At 40.2% G+C, this 23,568-nt stretch overlaps 1 protein-coding gene across 20 annotated transcripts in view; it reads right to left on the reverse strand.

Moving 5' to 3' along the window:
- FTCDNL1 (formiminotransferase cyclodeaminase N-terminal like) overlaps nucleotides 1-23,568 on the reverse strand; it is a 187,319-nt gene that overhangs the window by 134,299 nt on the left and 29,452 nt on the right. For 4 of the 20 annotated variants that reach the window (XM_024355012.2, XM_063790652.1, XM_024355013.3 and 1 more), the window contains one exon: nucleotides 20,181-21,594. The exons of 3 other annotated variants lie outside the window; for them this stretch is intronic. In XM_024355012.2, coding sequence (XP_024210780.2) covers nucleotides 21,344-21,594 — 251 coding nt within the window. In that variant the 3' untranslated portion in view covers nucleotides 20,181-21,343. Of the gene's footprint in view, nucleotides 1-8,711; nucleotides 9,090-11,078; nucleotides 14,558-20,180; nucleotides 21,595-23,568 lie in introns of those variants that run through there. 13 more of the 20 variants (XM_063790647.1, XM_024355014.2, XM_024355010.3 and 10 more) reach the window with 9 other exon arrangements.

Genomic DNA, 23,568 nt, shown 5'->3' on the forward strand with positions numbered 1-23,568 from the left:
GGCTTGGAATTCAGCTATTGGTACATTAATTTATTTAGCAAAGGTATTCTGAGACCAGGTATTGGAATTACCAAGTGGAATAAAACAGCCCTGTTCTCAAAGATCTCAGTCTAGTGAGAAAAACACCCTGGCAAACAAAAGTTATAATAAATGAGTTAAATACCCCAGCCAAAGTGCATAAAGTTTTCAGAAGGAGCTTCCAAATTGGGAAAGTGCTACAGGTTCTGTGGAGGTACAGTTCACCTACGTCCTCAGAGCAATTTTAGATTTCACTTCATGGGACACATGAGGATGAGCTCAAGGCATCTGAGACATTTCCCTCACTTCCTTGAAAGAGTAGCATGACCCTTCTTCTCATCCATCCCTTCCTCTTCATTCCACCACATGAGCGGCAGAGAGAGATCAGAAGGGCCCTGAGGTTGACTTTCAGAACAAGAAAGTTAGACTCTCTCTCCCCTTGGTTCTCCCAAACCACTTGGTGACAAGACAACAATGAGCAGGAATCATGCTAACAATCTTACGGATTGCTTACACATCAACTACTGACTGTTGCCCTCAACCATACATGATCCCACAGCCAAATAAGTCAATAGCTGTGGAAGTCGGGAAAACCACAATGTAAATGCTGAAAGCCCCACATTGTACCAATGGCGTTTTCTTACAAATAGATGACATCCTCATCAGTAGCAAGTGTTGAAAACACAAGGAATGCCTGAAGAATGGGAGGGGGGTGAGTCTGTGAGGAAATCTTGTGGAAAGAAGAGAGATATTTGTAACAGCTGAGAGGAAATCCTGACACACCAGCCTCCAAAATCACTAGGCCGCCTTTCAGCCCAGGGTTCCCTCCTGCCTGGGGAATTTGGCCCCTTTCCAATGGCAGTGCCCTCATGTGCTATGCTGAAAATAAAACAAAGGATGCCATTCATCATATTTTTCAACAACTGGTTTCTTTTCTTAGTTTGAAAGAAAAACTTGGCAATCGTAAAGCTGAGTTTTTTATTTTTATATATTTTCTTCTTCGTGTCAAAATAAACTGGAAAAGAAAAAAAATAGCCCAATGGTAAGAAAAGGAAAATACACAAAATCCTTCAGAGCTTAGTTGGCCACACACTGCCACTCGACTGACACCAAACCGTGGAACGCATCTCTCTCAAGTTCTCCCAGCCCAAAGAGCCGGCTGCCTTCTGCTTCTGTAGATGTGGCTACTTAGAGAAATTCAAATAGGCTCCCAGTGTTAACTATGCTGCATATTTACTTTAATCAAAGTGACATTTCCCAGATGGTGTCATCCAGAAAACCTCATCCGAAGTGAAGAGTACAAGAGAATTTAGCAGCTCATTCCAGGGAAAATTGAACACAGGTGCTCTCCCATTTTAAGATGACTCAGTTTACAAAAATATAAAACTATGTAACAGATACCCTTTTGGCATGAATATCCCACCCCCATAGATATCTGGTACCTGAAATTGGTACCAGGCAATCCATATGAAGGTGTGAATGTATAAATGATAACATCTCTACATTATCAGCTGCACAACCCTAATACTCTTGGGTGTTAATTCTGAGCCTGAATGTTTTGCCATTCCCAGACCCTTCCTTTGCTGAGCAGAAGGAAAGGTGAGAAAGAAAGTACTTGAGGCAAGAAGCTGCTCTAAGGTGCCTCTGAAAATTAGTAGATCTAAATGCATTATTCACTGAATACCCAGAGTTTCCACGCTGTAGGTAAAACAGACAGCTTCCTCCACGGAGGTTACAGGATAATCACTTTCTAATCACAGTATAATAAAACACTGTGATTATATAATAATCACAGTATAATCACTTTAGTAATTAGTTAATTGTGACGTGAGCTAGGAAAGAAAGGACAGGCATAACGGAGCATGTAACCTACCCTGATGATCTCAGGAGAGTTTTCTGAGGAAATGACATTGTCACTCTAGGAACTGGAGAGCAAAGAGTAAAAGAATAGACTTCAGAAAGGACAAACCTATACAGAAACCTGGTCCTGCAACTTACAAGATATATGACCTCAAGGAAGTTACTTAACTTCTCTGAGCCTCCGTTTCTGTACCTGTAGAGTGGGGATAATATTGCTCTCAGAGGGCTGTTGTGAGAATTAAATAAAGTAATAGATGTGCCAAATGCTTGGCATGTATTCAGCACACGGCCAGGTCCAGGTCCTGTGAAGCCGGAAGCTTACACCATTTTGAGTACCATCATTAAAAAATAACCCAAAAATAGGTTTGTAAGTGAATTTAGAATGAGAAAATAAATTACAACAAACTATACATTTTTAAACTATAATTATTGTGAATTCCAGAAAAATAACATATTCTTATTATCTGTATAGTGCTATACATGTTTTCCACATTTTTAAACTATAATTATTGTGAATTCCAGAAAAATAACATATTCTTATTATCTGTATAGTGCTATACATGTTTTCCACATTTTTATGGCTACTCTTTTGTCACCTATGCAAATGATAGTAATCTGTCATTTTATATAAACAGAATATAAAATAACTCATTCCTTTATTTAGAATGGTTGACAGAAATGTGTTTTTAATCATTAAAGTTTGGGATACAACTTTCCCAACAGGCAAATTCCCATGGGACATACTTGTTCTTGATAGCTATATCACAGATTTGTTCCTCTAGAAACAGAAATTCTGATCAATTCTGTTTCGTATGATTATCACAAAAAATGAAATAATCTGGTGTCCTTATAATTGTATATACTACATCAACATATACATAAGTGCAGCTACAGCTTCTGTATTGGATGGACATTATTAAAAACCACATCCTTCGCTTACAACCTTGTGCTGCCAATAACTAGAAAGATTTTGCACAGATTAGCTTCTGACTCCATAGCTTTTGATCCTCGTTTTCCCTCCACTTCTTACATACTTCTGATGCTGGGCACCAGAGGACACACTCACCTGTGATGGTCCTCTGGCCCTGCTTTGTGAGTCACAGCACTGAGTGAGCCATCACAGAGGGCAAGAGGAGTACTCCTGGGAGCCATTCCTACACTGGAAGAGCTGGTAATGACTTCACTACACACGGATGTGACTATGAACCACATAAATATTCACAACTCAACTTCTCCTTTATCTGAGTCCAAAAATGTCCAGAGCCACTCCCAGAACCAGCCATATAACTCACGGGGCCCAGTGCAAAATGAAAATATGGGTCCCTGCTGGGGGCAGTGGCTCACGCCTCTAATCTCAGCACTTTGGGAGGCCCAAGCAGGTAGATTTCTTGAGCTCAGGACTTCGAGACCAGCCTGGGCAACATGGTGAGACTCCGTCTCTATCAAAAATAAAAAGTAAAAAAAATGGCCAGGTGTGTGGTGGTACTTGCCTGTGGTCCCACCTACTCTGGAGGCTGAGGTGGGAGGATCACTTGAGCCTGGGGATGGAGGTTGCAGTGAGCCAAGATCACGCCACTGCACTCCAGCCTGGGTAACAGAGTGACAATGTGTCTCAAAAAAAAGGAATAGGCCGGGCACAGTGGCTCATGCCTGCAATCCCAGCACTTTGGGAGGCTGAGGCGGGCGGATCACAAGGTCAGGAGACTGAGACCACCGTGAAACCCCGTCTGTATTAAAAATACAAAATATTAGCCAGGCGTGGTGGCGGGTGCCTGTAGTCCCAGCTATTCGGGAGGCTGAGGCAGGAGAATGGCATGAACCCGGAAGGCGGAGCTTGCAGTGAGCCGAGATCGCGCCACTGCACTCCAGCCTGGGCGACACAGCGAGACTCCATCTCAAAAAAAAAAAAAAAAAAGGAATAAGAAAAAAATTATTCAGAATTTCCTGACAGTAACAGCAGAACATTGAACCAAGCATAGGACCCTGTGCTACTGCACAGGTTGCAAGCTCATGAAGCCAATACTAGCTGCTCTGCTGCCACTCATCATGAAAGGACATATAACAAAGAAATAGAGGTGGGAAGAGACAGCAGTTTCAACAGATTGTGCCTAAAATATCTAACTTGTGTACATTTTTCAAAATCATACAACCATGTAAGCATATTACTAGGGCCTGTGAACATATTACCCAGGCCTTACTAGGTCTCCATACAAGTGAGGGCACCTACATCTTATGTATCACTAGGATAATGATAAATCTGCTCCTGCTGAAATGCAGTAGGAGCTCAATAAATATTTATGAATGAAGCTTCATCCTCAGGGACTTTACAGTCTAGCCAGCAAAACAAACAACATCAATAAAACCCTGTAACAAGTCAATGTGTCAAGTCCATAAACTAAAATTGCATAAAATGTAGGGATGTGAATTAAAAGTAAAAGAAATGACCAGGTGACTCTGCATGGTTAGCCAGCCAGGAGTTCTGGAGCACTGGCTGCAAGATCCACATCCATCCTGGTTCTAGCAGCAGTGTTGGCCTCGCCTGGTGGCAATTTTCCTCCCTGATTTAAATACTGATGGGGACTACTCTGGGTCCTATGGCTGACTTGGCTATTTCAAGATAGTGGGAGTGATTTCAGGCATCTTCCAATGAGTTGGAGCAAGTTTGTGGCCCAACTCAGAGAAATTCATCTGGGAGAAATCTGGCGATGTGCAGTTCATCCTCCACTTCCCCACCTAATGAGAGAGGGTTGTGCCTAGCAGCACAAAATGCACAGTCCTACAGAGGAGGCGCTGACAGTCCAGGGGAGGAAGTCACAAAACTAGAAGCTAATAGTTCTTTCAGGTACAAAAAGGAATAAATGGGCAAGAACTCAGAATATGATAATAGAGTAAAAGACAGAGTTTGGGAGGCTGAGGTAGGAAGATCACTTGAGCTCAGGAATTCAAGACCAGCCTGGGCAACAGAGTGAGAATTCATCCCTACTAAAAATAAAAAGAAATTAAAAAATTAGCCAGCTGTGGTGGTATGCACCTGTAACCCCAGCTACTCGGGAGGCTGAGGTGCAAGGATTATTTGAGCCTGGGAGATTGAGGCTGCAGTGAGCCATGATCATGCCACTGCACTCCAGCCTGGGTGATGGAGGAAGACCGTCTCAAAAAAAAAAGATCTAGAAGAAATTTTAAATGAAGAAAGAGTACAGAAGTATTGGAGAGAGGCCTAAGATCTGGAAGAAGTCTCAGGATCCTGAGTGGACCATCCTATAAAACTGCCATAGAGGGGTGAGTCAACTAACTGGATGTACAATTTCGAACTGGAACACAACAAACTAGAGGTGAAGGCCCATCAGGCCTAGGAAGAGAGGCCTGGAGATCTGAGAATGTAGGTCCAAGGTTATTGTTGTTTTGTTTTGTTTTGGTTTGGTTTGGTTTGTTGAGACAGGGTCTCACTCTGTCACCGAGGATAGAATGGCAAAATTACGTCTCACTGCAGCCTTGATCTCTCAGGCTCAAACCATCCTCGCTTCTCAGCCTCCTGAGTAGCTGGGACTACAAGCGTGTATCACCACGCCTGGCTAATTTTTTATTTTTAGTAGAGACAAAGGCTCACTATGTTGCCCAGGCTGGTCTTGAACTCCTGAGCTCAAGTGATCTTCCTGCCTGGGCCTCCTGAATTGCTGGGATTACAGGCATGAGCCACCATGCCCAGCCCAAGGGGTACTGTTTAGGGTTAGGGCAGTGGTATAAACCTACAGGTATGGGATACGGTAGGAGGAGGTTCCTGGTTGACCCAATAGGCTAAGAGCACTTAGGGAATTGTATTACTTTAGTCACCTGCTCCAGAGGGTTGTTGTGAAAATCATGTAATAACTAATACTTAGTTGGTACTCAGTAAAAGATAGCTACAAATAATGATGCCAAAAGGGTTCACTCAAGACTTCTTTTCCCATATCTTGCTATTTTATCTTCCTTTTATCTTTGTGAAATAACAAAGTGGATATCATGAAGATGAACGACTAAAAAGAATTTTGGGATAGACACAGATTAATATTAATCAGTTACCGAAAATCCTTTATACGTACTAGAAACAATATAGTTTTGTAACAATGGATCCTAGCTAAACTACATCCATATAATTACTTTTTTCAAAGCAGTTAGTCTTCATGGAGATACAGGTACCTAAGAAGTTAGGAAACTGACTGGCTTCAGACGGGGCTTCCTGAGAAAAAGTTGATAGCGTGGTACCCAGAGGTTTGGGAAAGGCGTTTGGCTGGGGGCCTACCACCAGATAAAAAGCATTATCTACATGGCAGGTAAAGATGGCTATACAAGGAAAGACAAGTAACTATTATAAGATTCAAAAGACTTTACTTTTTTAAATTATATAATTACATTAGTTTACATTTTAAATGATGGAATATGCTACTACGCAAAAGACATCCTTTGGAAAACCTGGCCCAATGCTTTCCATGGCATTTCCCACCCTCACCTCAAGTCAACACTCAGACTCCCTACTGGTGGAAAAAATAGCACGAATTCCAAAAGGAAACCGCGAATTTGACAAGAAGAAGACAGTGAGATAAGAGAATAATGTGCGAATGAGAAGAAAAGGAGAGTAACCATGCGTGGGCTGTTTGTGTTAGGAGCTATGTTCACAAAGAATATTTTCTGCCTTCTCCTTTCCCTCTCCATTTCCCCCAGTCCCACTGGGTCTGCTGATGTTTGTTTCTGACAGAAGCCAGTCCGAACCCAATCAGGAAAACAGAAACTACACTAAGCATTTCAAAAGAGATCACAAAAAAAAATTGTCAACAGTTGTTGAACTTAAAAAGCAAAACAGAGAACAAGGGATCACAGAGCTGTAACTGCAGGCAGCACCACTCACTACGGCAGGGGTCCTCAGAGCCTAGAAGCTGAAAGGAGAGGCCCTGCAGAGCTGGGGCTCAGACGTCTGAGGAAGGTGGCACTGCCCAGCTGATGCTGGGGCTTCTGAGGAGTGCAACAAGGCAAGCTCTGAAAAGTGTTGGGGGGTGGGGAGAAAGAACAGCTGGAGCCTGGAACTAAGAGCCACTGTCAAGGTGAGGAGTCACTGCTGAAGTGGGGCTTCTAGAAACAGGAGGTCAAAAGGAAGGAGCAATCCCTCACCATCCTCCACCCCTGCAGCCTCCCCAGTCCAGGACCCCATATTGGCAGAGCCTAATAGGGAACTGGCTGGCAAAGAAGAAATGTGGTTTGCAGAGTCCCAGGATCAGAAAGTAGAGTATGGGGCCAGGTGCAGTGACTCATGACTGTAATCCCAGAACTTTGGGAGGCCAAGGCGGGAGGACTGCTTGAGCTCAGTTTAAGACCAGCCTGGGCAACATAGCAAGGTCCTGTGTCTACTAAACATAAAAATGAAACAAACTGGCTGGGCGCAGTAGCTCATACCTGTAATCCCAGTACTTTGGGAGGCCGGGGCAGGCGGATCACTTGAGGTCAGGAGTTCGAGACCAGCCTGACCAACATAGTGAAACCCCGTCTCTACCAAAAATACAAAAAATTAGCTGGGTGTGGCAGTGTGCACCTGTAATCCCAGCTACTCCAGAGGCTGAGGCAGCAGAATCGCTTGAACCCAAGAGACGAAGGTTGCAGTGAGCTGAGATCATGCCACTGCACTCCATCCTGGGCAACAGAGTAAGACTCTGTCTCAAAAAATAAAATAAAATAAAATAAAATAAAAAGTTATTAGCCAGGTGTAGTGGTGTGCACCTGTAGTCCCAGCTACTTGGGTGGCTGAGGTGGGAGGATCACTTCAGCCTGGGATGTCAAGGCTGCAGAGAGCCATGATCATGCCACTGCACTCCAGCCTGGGTAACAAAGCAAGACCTTGTCTTGAAAAAAAAAAAAAGTATATGGAAGGATGAATGCGGAGCTGAGAGATAATAGGTTAACACCCACACTAAAAATGTAGAAAGAAATTAGTCCCATGTTTAGGTCTGTATCTCACATCTTAATTCACAATACGCTAATTTGCCTCACAATACTGCAAATAGGAACAAAAGAAGTGGCACAGTAATCCAAAGGCAGTCTGAGTTCATCCAGAGCCCTGCTCACCAGGACATTTTATTACACATTGGAGAAGCATTCTAAGAGATTGCTGAGGGTGTTCTAATTGTTTTATCTATGAAAAATGGGCTCCTTGGAGGCCATGTGCAGGCTCGCTTAAAACAATAAGCTTTCCTAACCCCCCAAGCACAACATACTTCGGGAGCATGGTCTGGATGCTTATCAAACAAGTTCCTGGGCTGTTCTCTGAAGTTTCTGGGCAAGTACAAACAACAGAGTCAAATAAATGCCTTTAAAAGCAAGGCAGTGGAGCACGTACCCTGTCAGTGAGATCCTCATATTCCCACAGAATAAACAGTAACATGAGAATATTTATACGAAACAAAACTGTATATCAAGCCTGCTTTGGCTCAGCCAGGGGGAATGATAAATTCCTTGCAGATCTCTCACAGAGTGGTCCTTTGTTGACCACGGACGCCACTTCCAAGACAGTACAAACCAATTACAGAGCAAGGCTTTTCATTATGTCAAGAAATGAAAATATTACCTCCCTTTTGTTTTATTTCAGTTATATTTTACTTACTCCCCTCTCCCAATGTTTAAATACTTTTAATTTATCGTGAGTCAAGCCCCAATTTAGGCTGGAAACCAATGACAACTCCCCCTCTGCCCCGCACCCCACACACAAAACCTTATCACCTCATAGCCTAGCTTATTGCTTTCCTTATCCCTCTTTTAAGAAACTAAAAGTTAAAGTTTAAAGTTGGGTAGAATAAAAACACAAAGGGGCTGATAGAAAGTAAAGTCTATTTGTTCACATCAATTTTGGCCTCTTCACAGTTGGTGAAAGGAGGGAGGGTAAATATGAACTATGAAGCACATATTCCATACATTGTCCACCTTGTAGTAAGATTTAAAAAACAAATACTGATGAAACATTGGCACAAACTGTGGGGCTGCTTCTAAGAGGCCAATCTGAGAAAAGGTGCGTATGAGTCGGGGTATTTGCTTGCTCATTTTGTCAGGTTTTCTCAAGCCAATGGGATCGTCCTTCTTAGTTATTATAGATGCATCCCAGTGACTTATGCCAGTTCCTGCAGAGGAAGAGCTGGTGATAGTGTACCCATCCACCAGAACACCTTCCACAATTTACAGCTGGTTCAGATTTTCTAAAAGGCAGAAGGGGAACAGAGAAAGAAAAGACAAATTCAAATATGAACGAGAAGTAAGAGGTGTGTCTGTGCTTGTTTTAAAAATTATTTATTGGCCAGGCATGGTGGCTTACACCTGTAATCCCAGTACTTTGGGAGCCCGAGGTGGGCAGATCACCTGAACTCAGGAGTTCAAGACCAGCCTGGGCAAGATGGCGAAACCCTGTTTCTACTGGAAAAAAAAAAAAAATAGCTGAGTGTGATGATGTGCACCTGTAATCCCAGCTACTCAGGAGGCTGAGGTAGGAGAGTCCCTTGAACCTGGGAGGTGGAGGTTGAAGTGAGCCAAGATTGTGCCACTGCACTCCAACCTGGGTAACAGAATGAGACTCTATCTCAGAAAAAGAAAATTATTTATTTATAATAAAAATGTAAATTTTTGCTTTTTAATGGATAGCTGGATCAAAGGCCACATTTAATCAACTTTATTTTAAACCATTAACTAAACCTCATCTGGAGCATTACAGTCCATCATAATAGATTTTAAAAGGGAAAAATAGGTCATACATATTTGTGTCTATTAGTAGATAACAGAAGTTTCCCAACATTTTATTTAGAACATATGGATGATCTGGTTTGGATCAATGTCTCCACCCAAATCTCATGTTCAATCGTAATACCCAGTGTTGGAGGTGGGGCCTGGTGAAAGGTGACTGAATCATCGGGGGTGCATTTCTCATGAATGGTTTAGTACCATCCTCTTGGTACTCTTCTCATGACAGTGAGTGAGTTCTTGTGAGATCTGGTCATTTAGAAGTAGGTAGCACCTCCCCACCAGCTCTCTTGCTCCTTTTCTGGCCATGTGACATAACTGCTCCCCCTTCCCCTTCCACCATGACTGTAAGTTTCCTGAGGCATCCCCAGAAGCCAAGCAGATGTCAGCATCATGCTTCTTGTACAGCCTGCAGAACCATGAGCCAATTACATCTCTTTTCTTTATAAATTGCCTAGTCTCAGGTATTTCTTTATAGCAATACAAGAATGGACTAAGACAATGGACTTAGTAAAGTTATCTTATTCAGATATGAGGGGATTTTTGTATTTTTTTCTAAACTTTTGTGGGATAAATACATACTTTTTGTTCTTTTTAAATTATAAAACACAATGTGCATAACATACAATTTACCACTTTAGCCATTTTTAAGTATATAGTTCAGTGGAATTAAGTACATTCACACTGTTGTGCAACCAAGCACCATCATCCATCTCCAGAACATTTTTCATCTTCCCAAATGACACACTGTACCCGTTAAAAGGATGTTTGGTTTTAAATAGGCCTTGCTCAAAGCCAGCAGCCTGTAATGCTGTGACAGGAACCTGGAGAGGTTAATTCAGGTAACCGGCAAATGAATCAACCCCTACAACCCAATATGAATCAGTGGCACCATGTGCTTTTATCCCCTCTCATCTGTTTAATACTGATGCTCAAAACTAAAGCAAAGCTCTAGAATAGACCTAGAAAAACTATTAATAATACATTTCATTTTTACATTACAGCTTATAGACATTTATTCCCCTAGTTGGGGAGGGAACTATTTTTCCTATTTCATAGTTAATGAAATTATGGCTACATGAAAAATAAGAGCAAGGACTGAACTCAAGCCCTCCAAACCACTGTCTGCTGTTCTTTCTATCGGGCCACACAGCCTCCGCCAAAGCAAGGCAAGACCTGGGCACTGCTGCTTCTCACCTCTCAGAGACTGAGAGACAGACCTATCAGATCTAACTGGACAGCATTTTCTCTCTTCACCAGAGCAACTAAAATTCCTCACGTCTAAAAACCATACCTAGTCCATCATCTTTTCCATCTTCGTTGTAATCATATTGACAGAGAAAACACACACAGAATTGGAATTCCAGAATAATATAAATGCAATCAGATTCAAGAATCAAATGTAAGTAAAAAAAATTAGATCACTGGATCCTATAAAAAGATTGAGTTCAGCCTTTTTTTTTTTAACTTTTTTTTTTCTAATAGAGATAGTCTCACTACATTGACCAAGCTGGTATCAAACTCCTGGGTTCAAGTGATCCTCCCACCTTGGCCTCCCAAAGTGCTGGGATTACAGGAATGAGCCACCACACCCAGCCAAACTCTTTATTTTTAATTCCTTAAAATAAATTCACATTTTGCGCTCTTATTAAAGAAGATCACAGTATTTCTTGCTAAACTCAATTTGTGGAAAAATTCATTTCTCTGTGCTTTATGGGAAGCATCTGATACTAGAACAATATAAATACTAAGGATTTAATTAAAATTGCCATCATTGACAAATAGCTTCTTTTAGTATACAAAAAGGCTACAAATTTTATTTTCTTTCAAATAAAATTTCTTCTGCCAATACCCTTCTCTTTGCTCAAAAACAGTATGTTCTCTAAACCTTTAGACTTTCCATCTAAATTCCAAAAGAATAAGTACTTCCTTGAAGTCATGCCCAACACCATCATGCCATCTCCCCATATAAACATTTCAAAATTCTATATCTGGTTTATGAGCAGCAGATCATCCTAAAAGTAGTAAGGCAAGAATGAACAATCATGCTTTGAAAGAGAGATTATATTTGGTAACCCTCTCATTTTTTAGTCACTTAGTACCTGATTTTTTTTTTTTTTTGGTAACCCTCCCATTTTTTAGTCACTTAGTATCTGATTTTATTTTGCTGATAATACTTTTTTCCATAACAAAAGTATTTAGGCTATAATCAGGTAACTTTATCTACTCTAAACTATCTGAAGGAATTTTTTTTTTCCTAAAAGAGCTCGAACTTTCCAAAATACCAACAGAGAAAGAAAAGCACGGTTAAGAGCTAAGTGTCATCAGCAGCAACAGGCCTTGGACCTTCATTCATTTCCAAGGCCATCTCCATGGGGGCTTGAATTCAATGACAGGCCTAAGAGTCTCAGAGACAGAAGTAAATCACACCTCTGTACCTACCACTCCCTCTCTCCGAAACAAACTCCTGTCATTATTGAATTAGGTTAATATCAGACTAAAATGAATCTCAAAACCAGTCTTAATTAGAGAAAGAGGTCACTAAAAACTAACAAACAGCCTTGGAACTGGGAAGAGCAAAGGGACTCACGTGTTTTGTGATGATGTGAGTTTGGCAGGGTTTGGAGCCAAACAAGACAAAAGAGTCCCCTCACACAGACTTATAAACCTCGTGCCTTTCTCTTTGTGAAACCTGTTGGAGGCACCTCTTTCTTCCATCCCCAGCTTTACAAGAGGCTGAGATGGCCATTGACACTCTAGAGCCCTGTTACTCTAGAGCTCAGGGGCAAATGTCCCGCCTTTCCCTGTCTCAGGGATGGTGCGGCTCACATTACATAAATAGCGTGGCTCTAATTATAGTTTACACTATAAGATGGACAACTTGGTTAAATTAGCATTGGTATAAAAAGCTTACATTTGCAGTTTCCTCATTTTTGGGGAACCTTACATTTCTAAAAGCAAAGTTAAGCAGGGATTGATGAGGAATAAAGGACTGACCTCATCTTCAGCATGTGATCATTCCTTAGCTACTATTTCAACATTATTTTACTGTCATTACTTTTTCTTGCTACTTTCAAACTTATTGCTCCTGATGTCAGCATCCATCAGAGAAATGCCTTCTGGGTTCACTTTTCCCTACACTACGATGGTTTGGGGGCTTTGTTGCCTAGCCTGACTACTCTCATACTAATAGATGTTTTACAGAAAATCAGCACACGGAAACCACATTTCATCTTTTTCCCACACATGTACATAATGAAACATTTCAACTCCCGAGGCTGGGCCTCTTCCTCCTGGGAATTCTGCAGGAATGAATCAGATTACAGTATTTCCCCATAATGCTGATTTCATAAAAATTAAATTTCCTAACAGTCAATACATCTCTCTCTCATCATCTCATGTCCCAATCACTTACCCTAAATATCTTTAAGAATTATATCAGTTTTAACATTGCACAGAGTATAACTGGAATTTTTGTCAATCTTAATGTTGCCACTCTTTAACAGAAAACTTCCAAACATTTTTCTCTCATTTACCCCCCAATAAGTCATGTTACAAATAGCCTTATGTCCTAAAATCTAATGTACATATCCTATTTTGACTCAAGGAATGGTAATATCTTTACCATCGTTCCAACAAATAGTTGGATCACACTCAGGTTTTGCTGAAGAGTATATAACACTGGGGGTTACATCAGCATGACCATTCAAAATCCTTACCAGGCCTGTAGTGCTTCACCATTACACGTTGCTGTCCCATAGCTTTGATATGCCCAGTCACATTCAGTTATTCACATGCAATTCATCAGCCTGAGGGAGCAAGTCACTTTCAAAGGAAGTTCCTGCATGTGGACCTGGGGCTTTCCCCATGACATGGGTCATTCCATCCCTGTAGCCCTGGGACTTTTCCTGAATCCCTCACCCAGCAAATTCCAAGACATCCTCTTCCATTGCATGTCTAATAACTTCCCCTTGTTAGTAGAATTTCCAAAGTTGATCATTCTTGCTATAAATGAACTCATTGCCTAAGACAAATTATTAAAGATAAAGTAAGTTTAGACATAAGCTGTAAGGACAAGAGTTCAATAAAGAACATGACACATACACTGTTCAGTGTCCCAACAGCGACTTACTTGATTGAAATGAAACTCTTATTTTTAAAATTCCTTCAAAAGCATAAAGTTCATTTTTTTAAGCAAAATAAAACGTCAGAAATAACTTTCATATGCTTTTAAATAAAATAAGAGGTAATCACTTAACACAGAATAATCATTTTTCAAACAGACCCTTGTTGTATGTATTTTAAATTCTTCTAGTAAGCTTTAGTTACACAATATTTTTGTTTTATTACTATTTCTTATTCAAGTAGTGATAAAACGGAGACAATTAATGAATCTGAGATGTTTCTGACCTAATCAGGGTAGTAGTTTCCTCTCCAAGGTGGGGAAACTTCTCTCCCTTGGAAGGTGAAAGAAGAAAGAAAGAAAAAGAAGAGAAAATTTCTCTTTCTGCCCAAATTCACGCTTTTCCAATTTCCTCCATTTAATCCTTCCAAGTCAAAACCAATACGGTGATCCAATTATACTGAATCAAATTCTGTGTTTAAATCCAGCAGTCCCATTGACCTTATTTAAATGCTGAATTTGATTTTTATGTTAATTTAAACCTACTAAGAAGGTATTTTAAATGAGAGAGATAATTAATCCCAGCAAATCGTATTTCTAGTTAAATGTCATATCATTAAAGTAATTCCACTTTTTGCTCTAAAATTAGAAACCTGATGTGAAAGTTTGTTTCTCAGTTTGCAGTTTCGCTCCACTCCCGCCTCCCGCAGATTGGCACTCGGCTGCTCTGGTGGCAGCACGGATCCCCTCACTGCAAGGCTGAAATTCCAATTTTCTTCCAACACAACTGTCACAACGCCCTGAAGCAAGCTAAAAACAAGGAAAAAAATCTTTGGTATGATTTTGCTTTCCATGTGTGCTTTAATGAAAAATTTATCATTCTAAATATTGGTGTTTACTCCTAGTTAAATACTTTTTTATCAAAAAGAAAAAGAAACTGAGATTCAGTCGCTATTATTTCACAGAGAAATATAACAGGCCTGATGTTTTCCTGACAATTCTGTTATTTTCTTGTGTGGAAACACTGTATTTATCATATACTGTATGGCTGGTGATTTAGATATTGTTGAGACCTTATGGTGAACTGATATGGATGTAAACTCTTTATGCCAGATTGTTTAAGCAGAAAAAAACCAAATGCACTTAATTAACATCTGATGTGTAGCTTTTGCAAACACAAATGCAATATTTGTGTTTGAGCACTGGCAGTAATGACTGCGAACTATGCTATTAATGTCTGGTTTAAAGATGCTTGTGGTAGGACCATGTCTGGAATAACACAAATAAAAAACTGCATTCAGACAAAACAATAGTGAAGAGCCCATTAGGAAAATGGAAAAGCAGCACTCAGAAGAAACACATGTATTTTTTTTCCCTTTAGATCAAAATTATTCTCAAAAATAGTTCCAGGCACCATCATTTTCAATCAATTAAAGGTGAAAGGATTCTATATATTTTAACTCTACAGAAAAGTGTTTCACTTTAGGAGTGCCAAAGTTGTTTAGGGGTGTCTTCAGAAGTTCCATTCATTATATTATACTCCTCTTTGGTGGCCAGTATTAAAGCATACATGAGGAGAGAGCTGGGATGGTGTTTTAGGATATTTAGCACTTTTATATCTAAAGAGAAAACTTCAAATTTGTGGACTGCATTACAGTTTGAATAAATAGATTCTTTTCAACCAATTCAACTCCCTCATTAAATACTTTGTTGCCGGGCTGGGCGCGGTGGATCATACCTATAATCCCAGCACTTTGGGAGGTCAAGGCAGGCGGATCACAAGGTAAGAAGTTCGAGACCAGTCTGGCCAATATTGTGAAACCCCGTCTCTACTGAAAATACAAAAATTAGTTGGGCATGGTGGCGCATGCCTGTAGTCCCAGCTACTCAGGAGGCTGAGGCAGGAGAATCACTTGAATCCAGGAGGCAGAGGTTGCAGTGAGCAGAGATCGCCTTGCCACTGCACTCCAGCCTGGTGACAGAGCGAGACTCTGTCTCAAAAAAAAAAAAAAAAAAAAAAACTTTTTTACTGAAAACCTGGTGAGTGCCAGGAACCCTGCAGGTTGCTCAGTATAAAAACAGGAAGAAAGTTAAAATAAGGTAAAACCCTAGCCTAAATGTGGACTTTGCTTCAGAGTAACAAACAGAGCAAGGCAACCAGACTCAGAACTCAGGTTCAAAAACATAAACAGTTATTATACCAAAAACAATTAGTTATCATTATATATTGGTATTTTAAATTTTTTAGACCATGCACTAAAGGGAAACCACAGCTGAAACAGGACATTTGATGACTAAAGCCATAAAACTCAAACATAATTGCTAAGTCCAATGCTCCCATGGCGGGAAGAATGCAGGACTTGTGTCCGTGTGGCTGAATCCACAGAAAAGAAAGCTAAGTGAGAACCACGTGCCACAGGGCTAGGAAGTACTCCCGTGGGTCCAAATTCAAGTTCCACCTCAACAGGACACTGCCTCTGCTCAGCATTCTTTCTGTAAAATGGTTATGACGTTTCCTTGCTCTGTGAGGCATTGTGAACCTCATTCTATTGCCTTTAAATCTTTCAGAGTAGAAATAATTCAGAAGAGATTACAAACATAGGTACAAATTTACCTCCTATAATTAAGCCAGTCCAGATAAGAGGGAAACTCAAGTAACTTGCCTGCTGTCAGGTTTTTCAATAATAGAACAGTGCCCTCCCTGAGTTCAGGCAAAGTCTTAAGTCCTTCATGCTCCAATTATAGGTTACATGCTTAGTGACACATTGAGACTTTCATTTTTCATCATCCCAACTAGGCTTCCTAGCCAGCATCAGCAAATAATTTTTAAAAATAGGCTCCTTAAAACGAGACTCATTCTAAAACTAGAAATTATTTTTCAAATACCAGATAAAGTTTTGGTGTGGAGTAAATTGGAGTATTCAATGTCAAGAAAAGTGCCTGATGATGCATTTCTTATTTATAGTAGAAAGAAGTAAGCAGGAAAGTGCTCAGTAACCCATTTAAATAACTAAACAGAAGCCCCTGATTCCAAGATGTACCAATTACCTCCATCTCTGACTCCTAGGGCATCATATGAAACTACAGTTCAAAGAATTTTCCCTGCATTTTTAAACAATGATGCATACATGCAGGCCATTCATACAACATATCAGACAGCAGTGTTTAAATTACCCCATAAATGTTTAGGGTTTTAAATATATATGTATAAAGTATTTATTTATAGATCTAAAAGTATCAACTATTACTGCTTTGCCCTTATTTATGTTCCCCACAAGCTGGCCAACTACAAACTTTTAAAAGGAATTTGGCTTAAAAGAGTTTGTGTGTTTGGCACTGACTATGGGTGTTAATCATTTCTGAGCTCACTTCTTTTTCTCTTCTGTTTATAATATTCTTTGGGAACTTCAAAACAGAAACCTGTTTCCTTATAGATTCTGCTTCCTCTCTGGTACTGTGCAAATTAATTTGTCCTGGATTGTTGACTGTACTGTACAGTTGATAGCGCCAATCATTTCTATTTCATTTTTGTAGGGAAAAACATAAACATAGCAACAATGTGTTGAGGTTTTTCTGTTTTGGTGGGAGGGAAAAATATGTTAGGAAACACTGACATAACCAAAAAAAAAGTTAGAAAAATATATAAAGCCAATTAAATTTAAACAAGTGGGAAATCGCTATTGTTGGGAACCAAATTCATTGAAAAATTAGATGAATAACATTTCTACCCTAAAGAAAGAGGTGTTATAAATTCTACTTCAGTAGATATTGCTTCAAAAAATGAAAGCGATTTATGGCCAGGCACAGTGGCTCATGCCTGTAATCCCAGCACTTTGGGAGGCCGAGGTGGGCAGATCACGAGGTCAGGAGTTCGAGACCATCCTGGCCAACATGGTGAAACCCCGTCTCTACTAAAATACAAAAAATTATCCATGCATGGTGGCACGTGCCTGTAGTCCCAGCCACTCGGGAGGCTGAGGCAGGGGAATCGCTTGAACCCAGGAGGTGGAAGTTGCAGTGAGTTGAGATCATACCACTGCACTCCAGCCTGGGTGACAGAGCGAGACTCCATCTCAAAAAAAAAAAAAAAAAAAGAAAGAAAGCAATTTACTTCTTTCTGGATTATTTTTTAAGGAAGAATATGTGCAATTAAGGTAACCTAATATTTTAGTAGAAAGTCTTAAACTCTACTATCTGGTGTGAGGAATATTAGAAACTAATTGTTTATTCACATCCCTTATTCACTGATCCTCCTTGAAATACTTTATTTTTCTGCTATTAGCACCTGCTTTGAGCCTACTAAATGATGGACAAACAGACTGCCCAAACTTGGCAAACTGTAATTTTCTTGTTTCTTCCACAAGCTAAGGTTTCTACCCTTGGTCATGGGTACCAGTGAAAAAAGGCATATAGGGGAAAAGCTGTGCTCCTTTTCCCTTCTTATCATGAGTATGCCATCAAATATAATCTGAATACAGGCACTGAAACTTAACTTTTATAAAATTGACCACTAATAAATCTTACTAATTACCCTTCAGGGAAGATGATGGAAATAATCACAGGATTGATTTAGAGATATTATGAAAATATGGTGGAAGCTTTAAGAATATAAAAATGTTTTTCTTACATATAATATAAACAAAATATGTACATATATATTTTACAATATTGAGATCATGCTGCCTATACTACCTGGTATCCCTTGCACTGGCTATTCCCTCTGCCTAAAACTCTCCTCCACATCTCCACGTGGCTAGTGGCCTCACTCCTTCAAGTCTTTGCTCTAATATTGCCTTTACAATGAGGCCTAATTTGGATTATTCCACTTATAATCACAATACGGCCCCATTCTAGAACTCTTAATGTCCTTGTCCTGTTCAATATTTATTTTGGCTGTAGCACTTGTTATTTTCTAATGTACTATATAATTCATTTGTTTATTAAGGCTTTTATTTATCATCTGTCTCTTTGCCCCTCCCCAACTACAATGTAGTTCTTTGAGGACAGATAAGTTCTATTTTGCCCGCTGGTGATACTGCTTAGCACATAGTAGGTACTTAATATCTGTTTCATTAACTAATTTAACTGCAAATTCTCTCTACATTAGATTGCATTTTCTATGTCTCTGAAAGTTCTTCTAAAACATCATGCTTGAGTATGCCATAGTTTACATAAACATACCCAAATAGCAAACATTTCCATTATTTTCAGTATTTGCTATTATAAATAATGCTTTGATAAACATACTTGTACATATACCTTTTACTATTTCCTTAGGATTTATCTCTAGATCTAGAATTCCTGAAAGGCAGTTATATACATTTTTAGAGCTCTTCGCACATATCACAAGCTCACTTCTAAAAAGTTTATACCAATTTATACTATCATTAACAGTGTAAATGTCTCTAACTACATCTTCCCCAGTATTAAATATTACCTTTTAAATATCCTCTTTAAACATTCGTTGTGCCAATTTTGGCATCTTAATGTTTTAACTTGGGATTTGCAGATTTTTATGAAATTTTTTATGTAAATTACAGATCTCCATGTGAGTAAAAACAGAGAATAAAATCATGGGCCAGGCACAGGGGCTCACGCCTATAATCCCAGGACTTTGGGAAGCCAAGGTGGGTAGATGGCCTGAGTCCAAGAGTTTTGAGACCAGCCTGGGCAACATGGTGAAACCCTGTCTCTACAAAATATACTTGGAAGGATGAGGTGGGGGAATCACCTGAGCCCATGAGGTTGTGGCTGCAGTGAGCCGAGATCGCACCACTGTACTCCAGCCTAGGCAAATGCCATGAGACCCTGTCTCAAAAAAAAAAAAAAAAGTAAGAAAAAGAAAAAATCAGAAATCCCAGTGTGTTGACCATTTCAAATCAAACAATATAAAATAGATAATGATGAGGCAGAGACACAGATTATCCAACCACAGGCAGGTGATAGATCAGATTGGGAAGCAATCCTCCCTTTAGTTTAAACAACTACATATCAAGTTTGTTCTTAGGAAACTAAACATAATTAGTGATAATATTAGCATTTGGTCTTTAACTCACATATGCTTTTTATATCAGGTTAAAGTTTTTCCCAAATATAGACCCATTTATTCTAACAGCACTGCAAAAATGAGAATTAAGTTATTCAAGTGTTTGCTTAACCTAATGATCTCACAGCAGTATACCTATGTCTAATTCCCGTCCACCTGACTGCAATACCAGTCCACCTGGCACTGAAGTGACTACATCTGCGGTATAATCTCTTCAGTCTTTAGGGAGGCTCAAATTAGAAACCAGGAAATGGATTTCTGAAAATTTAGTCATAAAACTTTACACTTCTCCATTTGTGAGACAAATCATGGGAAAATATGTGAGGTTCAAATTGGCAGAGAGCAATCAGTCTCTTCCTTTTTTCTATGACAAAATGTTGAATGAAATACATTTATAATATCACTTTTATTAAATCTCATCTTCATAGGGAAGAAAAAAATAGCCCTTTAGTACTGTGTTGGGCACTTTACAGACATCATTTCAACTTCACAATAATGAGAGGGAGACATTATTACGTCCGTTTTATAGATATGGGAACCAAAGCATAATGAGACCAAGGAACCACGGTCACACAGCCAGCAAATAGCAAGGCTGGGATTTCAGCATGGCCCCAAAACCTGTGCTTTTTTTTTTTTTAATTGCATTGCTCTACTTGATTATAGACAATATTTGTTTAAGATCAGAATTCTGTGCCAGGGGCTACTAACCAAAGACCTATGTGTAAATGATTCTGCAGGGCTTTGGCAGAGCTGTGCCATGAGAAATGTGTTTCTTATGCTCGCCCACCTCTCGCTCCTTGGATATCTAGTATTTTGGTAACTGCTTAAGTTATTGACTGACCATCAAAATGTGACCTTACATGGTTTAATTTGTGGCCCCAACAGAGTCTGAAAATGAAACAATTAAGACTCAAATAAGTGACACTAGGATGGCGGAAGTACAGACAACAGAGAGGAGTTCCACCTTTTCCTGACACATCCCTTAGGGTGGGGCAGGGAGTGAGGGCAGGAGCAGCAGAGAGAGGCAAAAGTTGATGAGAGCCAGGGGAAGGAATAGTTTCTTTTTCCAGTCTTTGGTCTCTGCATTCTAGAAGTCCGTTATCTAGAACAGCTTTTTTCCAGGGTTCCTCTAGAACTGATTTCCAGCTGTAAGCACCAACTTGGCTACACTGATGTTTAAGTATTGAAAGACCTTCCTACCAGCTAGAAGTGATCTCTCCCTAAGTCCTCTCTCTCCCTAAGTCCTCCCTCTCCAGGTGTCTCCATCACACCCGAGGACACACCCCACACCATTCACAGACAGGGGCCTCCAGGACCCTGCCCCAGTGCCAGGAGCTATGAGCATTCTTTTCATCAGTGATCACGTTGCAGGGCTAATGATATATCTTGAATATCACTTCTGGGGGCCCTCATCAAATACTTGACGAGAGCTTCTAGGCTCACAGGTTAGCTTAAAAGGGCCTGGGTGAGAGTAACAGCAGAAAGGAGAGCCTCACCCATTTCAAGAAGCAGCCACCCCTATAACTCTTCCTGCATTAACAGGGTGTGACTCATAAAGGGGACCTCAAGTTTAAAAAAAAAAAAAAAAGAGCAAAGCAAAAACCATGCTCAGAACCTGTTAAACCACATCTTTGGGAAGGGGCAGCTCCCAGGTCAGGCTGAAGAGCACTGAAATCCCTCCTCGTGAACCAGCCCAGCTGCTTCCTTCTCTGGACAAGACTGCGCTTCTCAGGCAGGTCAGCTTCGCCAAAGAGAAACACACTGCAGCCAGGAACATGCAGCACCAGATCCTCAGCAAGGCCTGTGGCAGAGGGAATTTTAACCAAAGAAAATCACAATCAAGCCAAATTTTAAAAACCAAAGCATATAATTTTTTTGCTGTGGTAAAACATATTTAACATAGAACTCATCATTTTAGTCATTTCTAAGTGTCCAGATCAGTGGCATGAAGTTGCACACTGTTGTGCAACCATCACCACTAAAGCACATGATTTATACAAATTTTAAACATCAAAGCTTAAACATAATGAATGCTCCATTGAAGTTAGTCTCACAATAAAATCTTGCCTTGATACAAGGAGGCTTGAATTTCTAACCCATTACAAATCTAATTTCACAGTGGAAATGTATATGTAGGATTAATGAAACCGGTGCCTTCAATTTTTGAACAATGTTATAATAGCCCCAACTTGTAAATATTGTTAGAAAGTATAAAAAGTTAGGAGGGCAAGGGCCAGTAACCACACTGTCTAATACAGTAGCCCCTAGCTATGTATGCTATTAAAATTTAATTCTAATCAATTAAAATTTTAATTAGGATTTATCTCTAGAACTAAAGTTTTAATCGACTAAAATTAAATAAAATGGGCCAGGGCAGTGGCTCACACCTATAATTCCAGTACTTTGGGAAGCTGACACAGGAGGATAGCGTGAAGCCAGGAGTTTGAGAACAGCCTGGGCAACATAGTTAGACTCTTATCTCTACAAAAACTAAAAAAAAGAAAAGAAAAAAATGAAAAATGAAGTTTTTTAGTTGCACTTGTCACATTTCAAGTACTTAACAACCACACATGGCTAGTGGTCTCCATACTGGACAGCACAGATAAAGAACATTTCCATCACCACAGAAAGTTCTATTGGACAGCTCTGGGCCAGATGCTACATAAGGAAGCCTAATATTTAAACACAATTGGAGATTACTCTAAATGACAGAACATTTTTCATCTTCCTCTGCCATTCTTCATATCTGGATTCTCTGGATATGATTTTATCTTCTCAAGGCAAAATATAGAATTGCTGGGCTTTTCTAGATTACTCCTTCACCGGACCTCTGCTTGTTTTCTAGGAGCTAATTATAGTCCCCTGTAAGCAAACACAGAGATGGCATACATTTTTGTCTGATATACGAAATGTAGGTGCTCAGGGAATTCTGGGGCTGGCCTGGGATAGCGGGAGTGCAGGCCTTCTTTATTTGTTCCGTGTCACGGATCATCAAAATCAGGGCTGAGATGAGATCTCTGGCCACAATAAGCATAGGAGACCTTCCCAACTGCAATTTCAGGGTGTATTATTTGTTTAATTCTCATTCAGGCTGCCATGTTAATGGAGGAAATGAAATGTAGAAGACACCAAAAAAAGACTGGGTACCACTGGGGTGTAAAAAGTCTTGGGAAATGTTTTGGTTTTGGTGGTTTTTTGTTTGTTTGTTTTTTGAGATCGAGTTTCGCTCTGTCGCCCTGGCTGGAGTGTAGTGGTGCGATCTTGGCTCACTGCAAACTCCACTTCCTGGGTTCAAGCAATTCTCCTGCCTCAGCCCACCATGTAGCTTGGATTACAGGCACGTGCCACCATGCCTGGCTAAATTTTTGTTGTTGTTGTTGTATTTTTAGTAGAGACAGGGTTTCACCATGCTGGCCAGGCTGGTCTTGAACTCCTGACCTCGTGATCTGCCCTCCTCAGCCTCCCAAAGTGCTGGGATTACAGGCATAAGCCATGTGCCCAGCCTGGTTTTTTGTTTGTTTTTTGAGATGGAGTTTCACACTGTCGCCCAGGCTGCAGTGCAGTGGCATGATCTTGGCTCAGTGCAACCTCAGCCTCCTGAGTTCAAAGGATTCTCCTGCCTCAGCCTCCAGAGTAGCTGGGATTACAGGAACCCGCTACCACACCTGGTTAATTTTTGTATTTTTAGTAAACGGAGTTTCACCATATTGGCCAGGCTGGTCTCAAACTTCTCACCTCAAGTGATCTGCCTGCCTCAGCCTCCCAAAGTGCTGGG

This window comes from Pan troglodytes, chromosome 13 (genome assembly GCF_028858775.2).
Source record: "Pan troglodytes isolate AG18354 chromosome 13, NHGRI_mPanTro3-v2.0_pri, whole genome shotgun sequence".
In the NCBI taxonomy this organism is placed as follows: Eukaryota; Metazoa; Chordata; class Mammalia; order Primates; family Hominidae; genus Pan; species Pan troglodytes.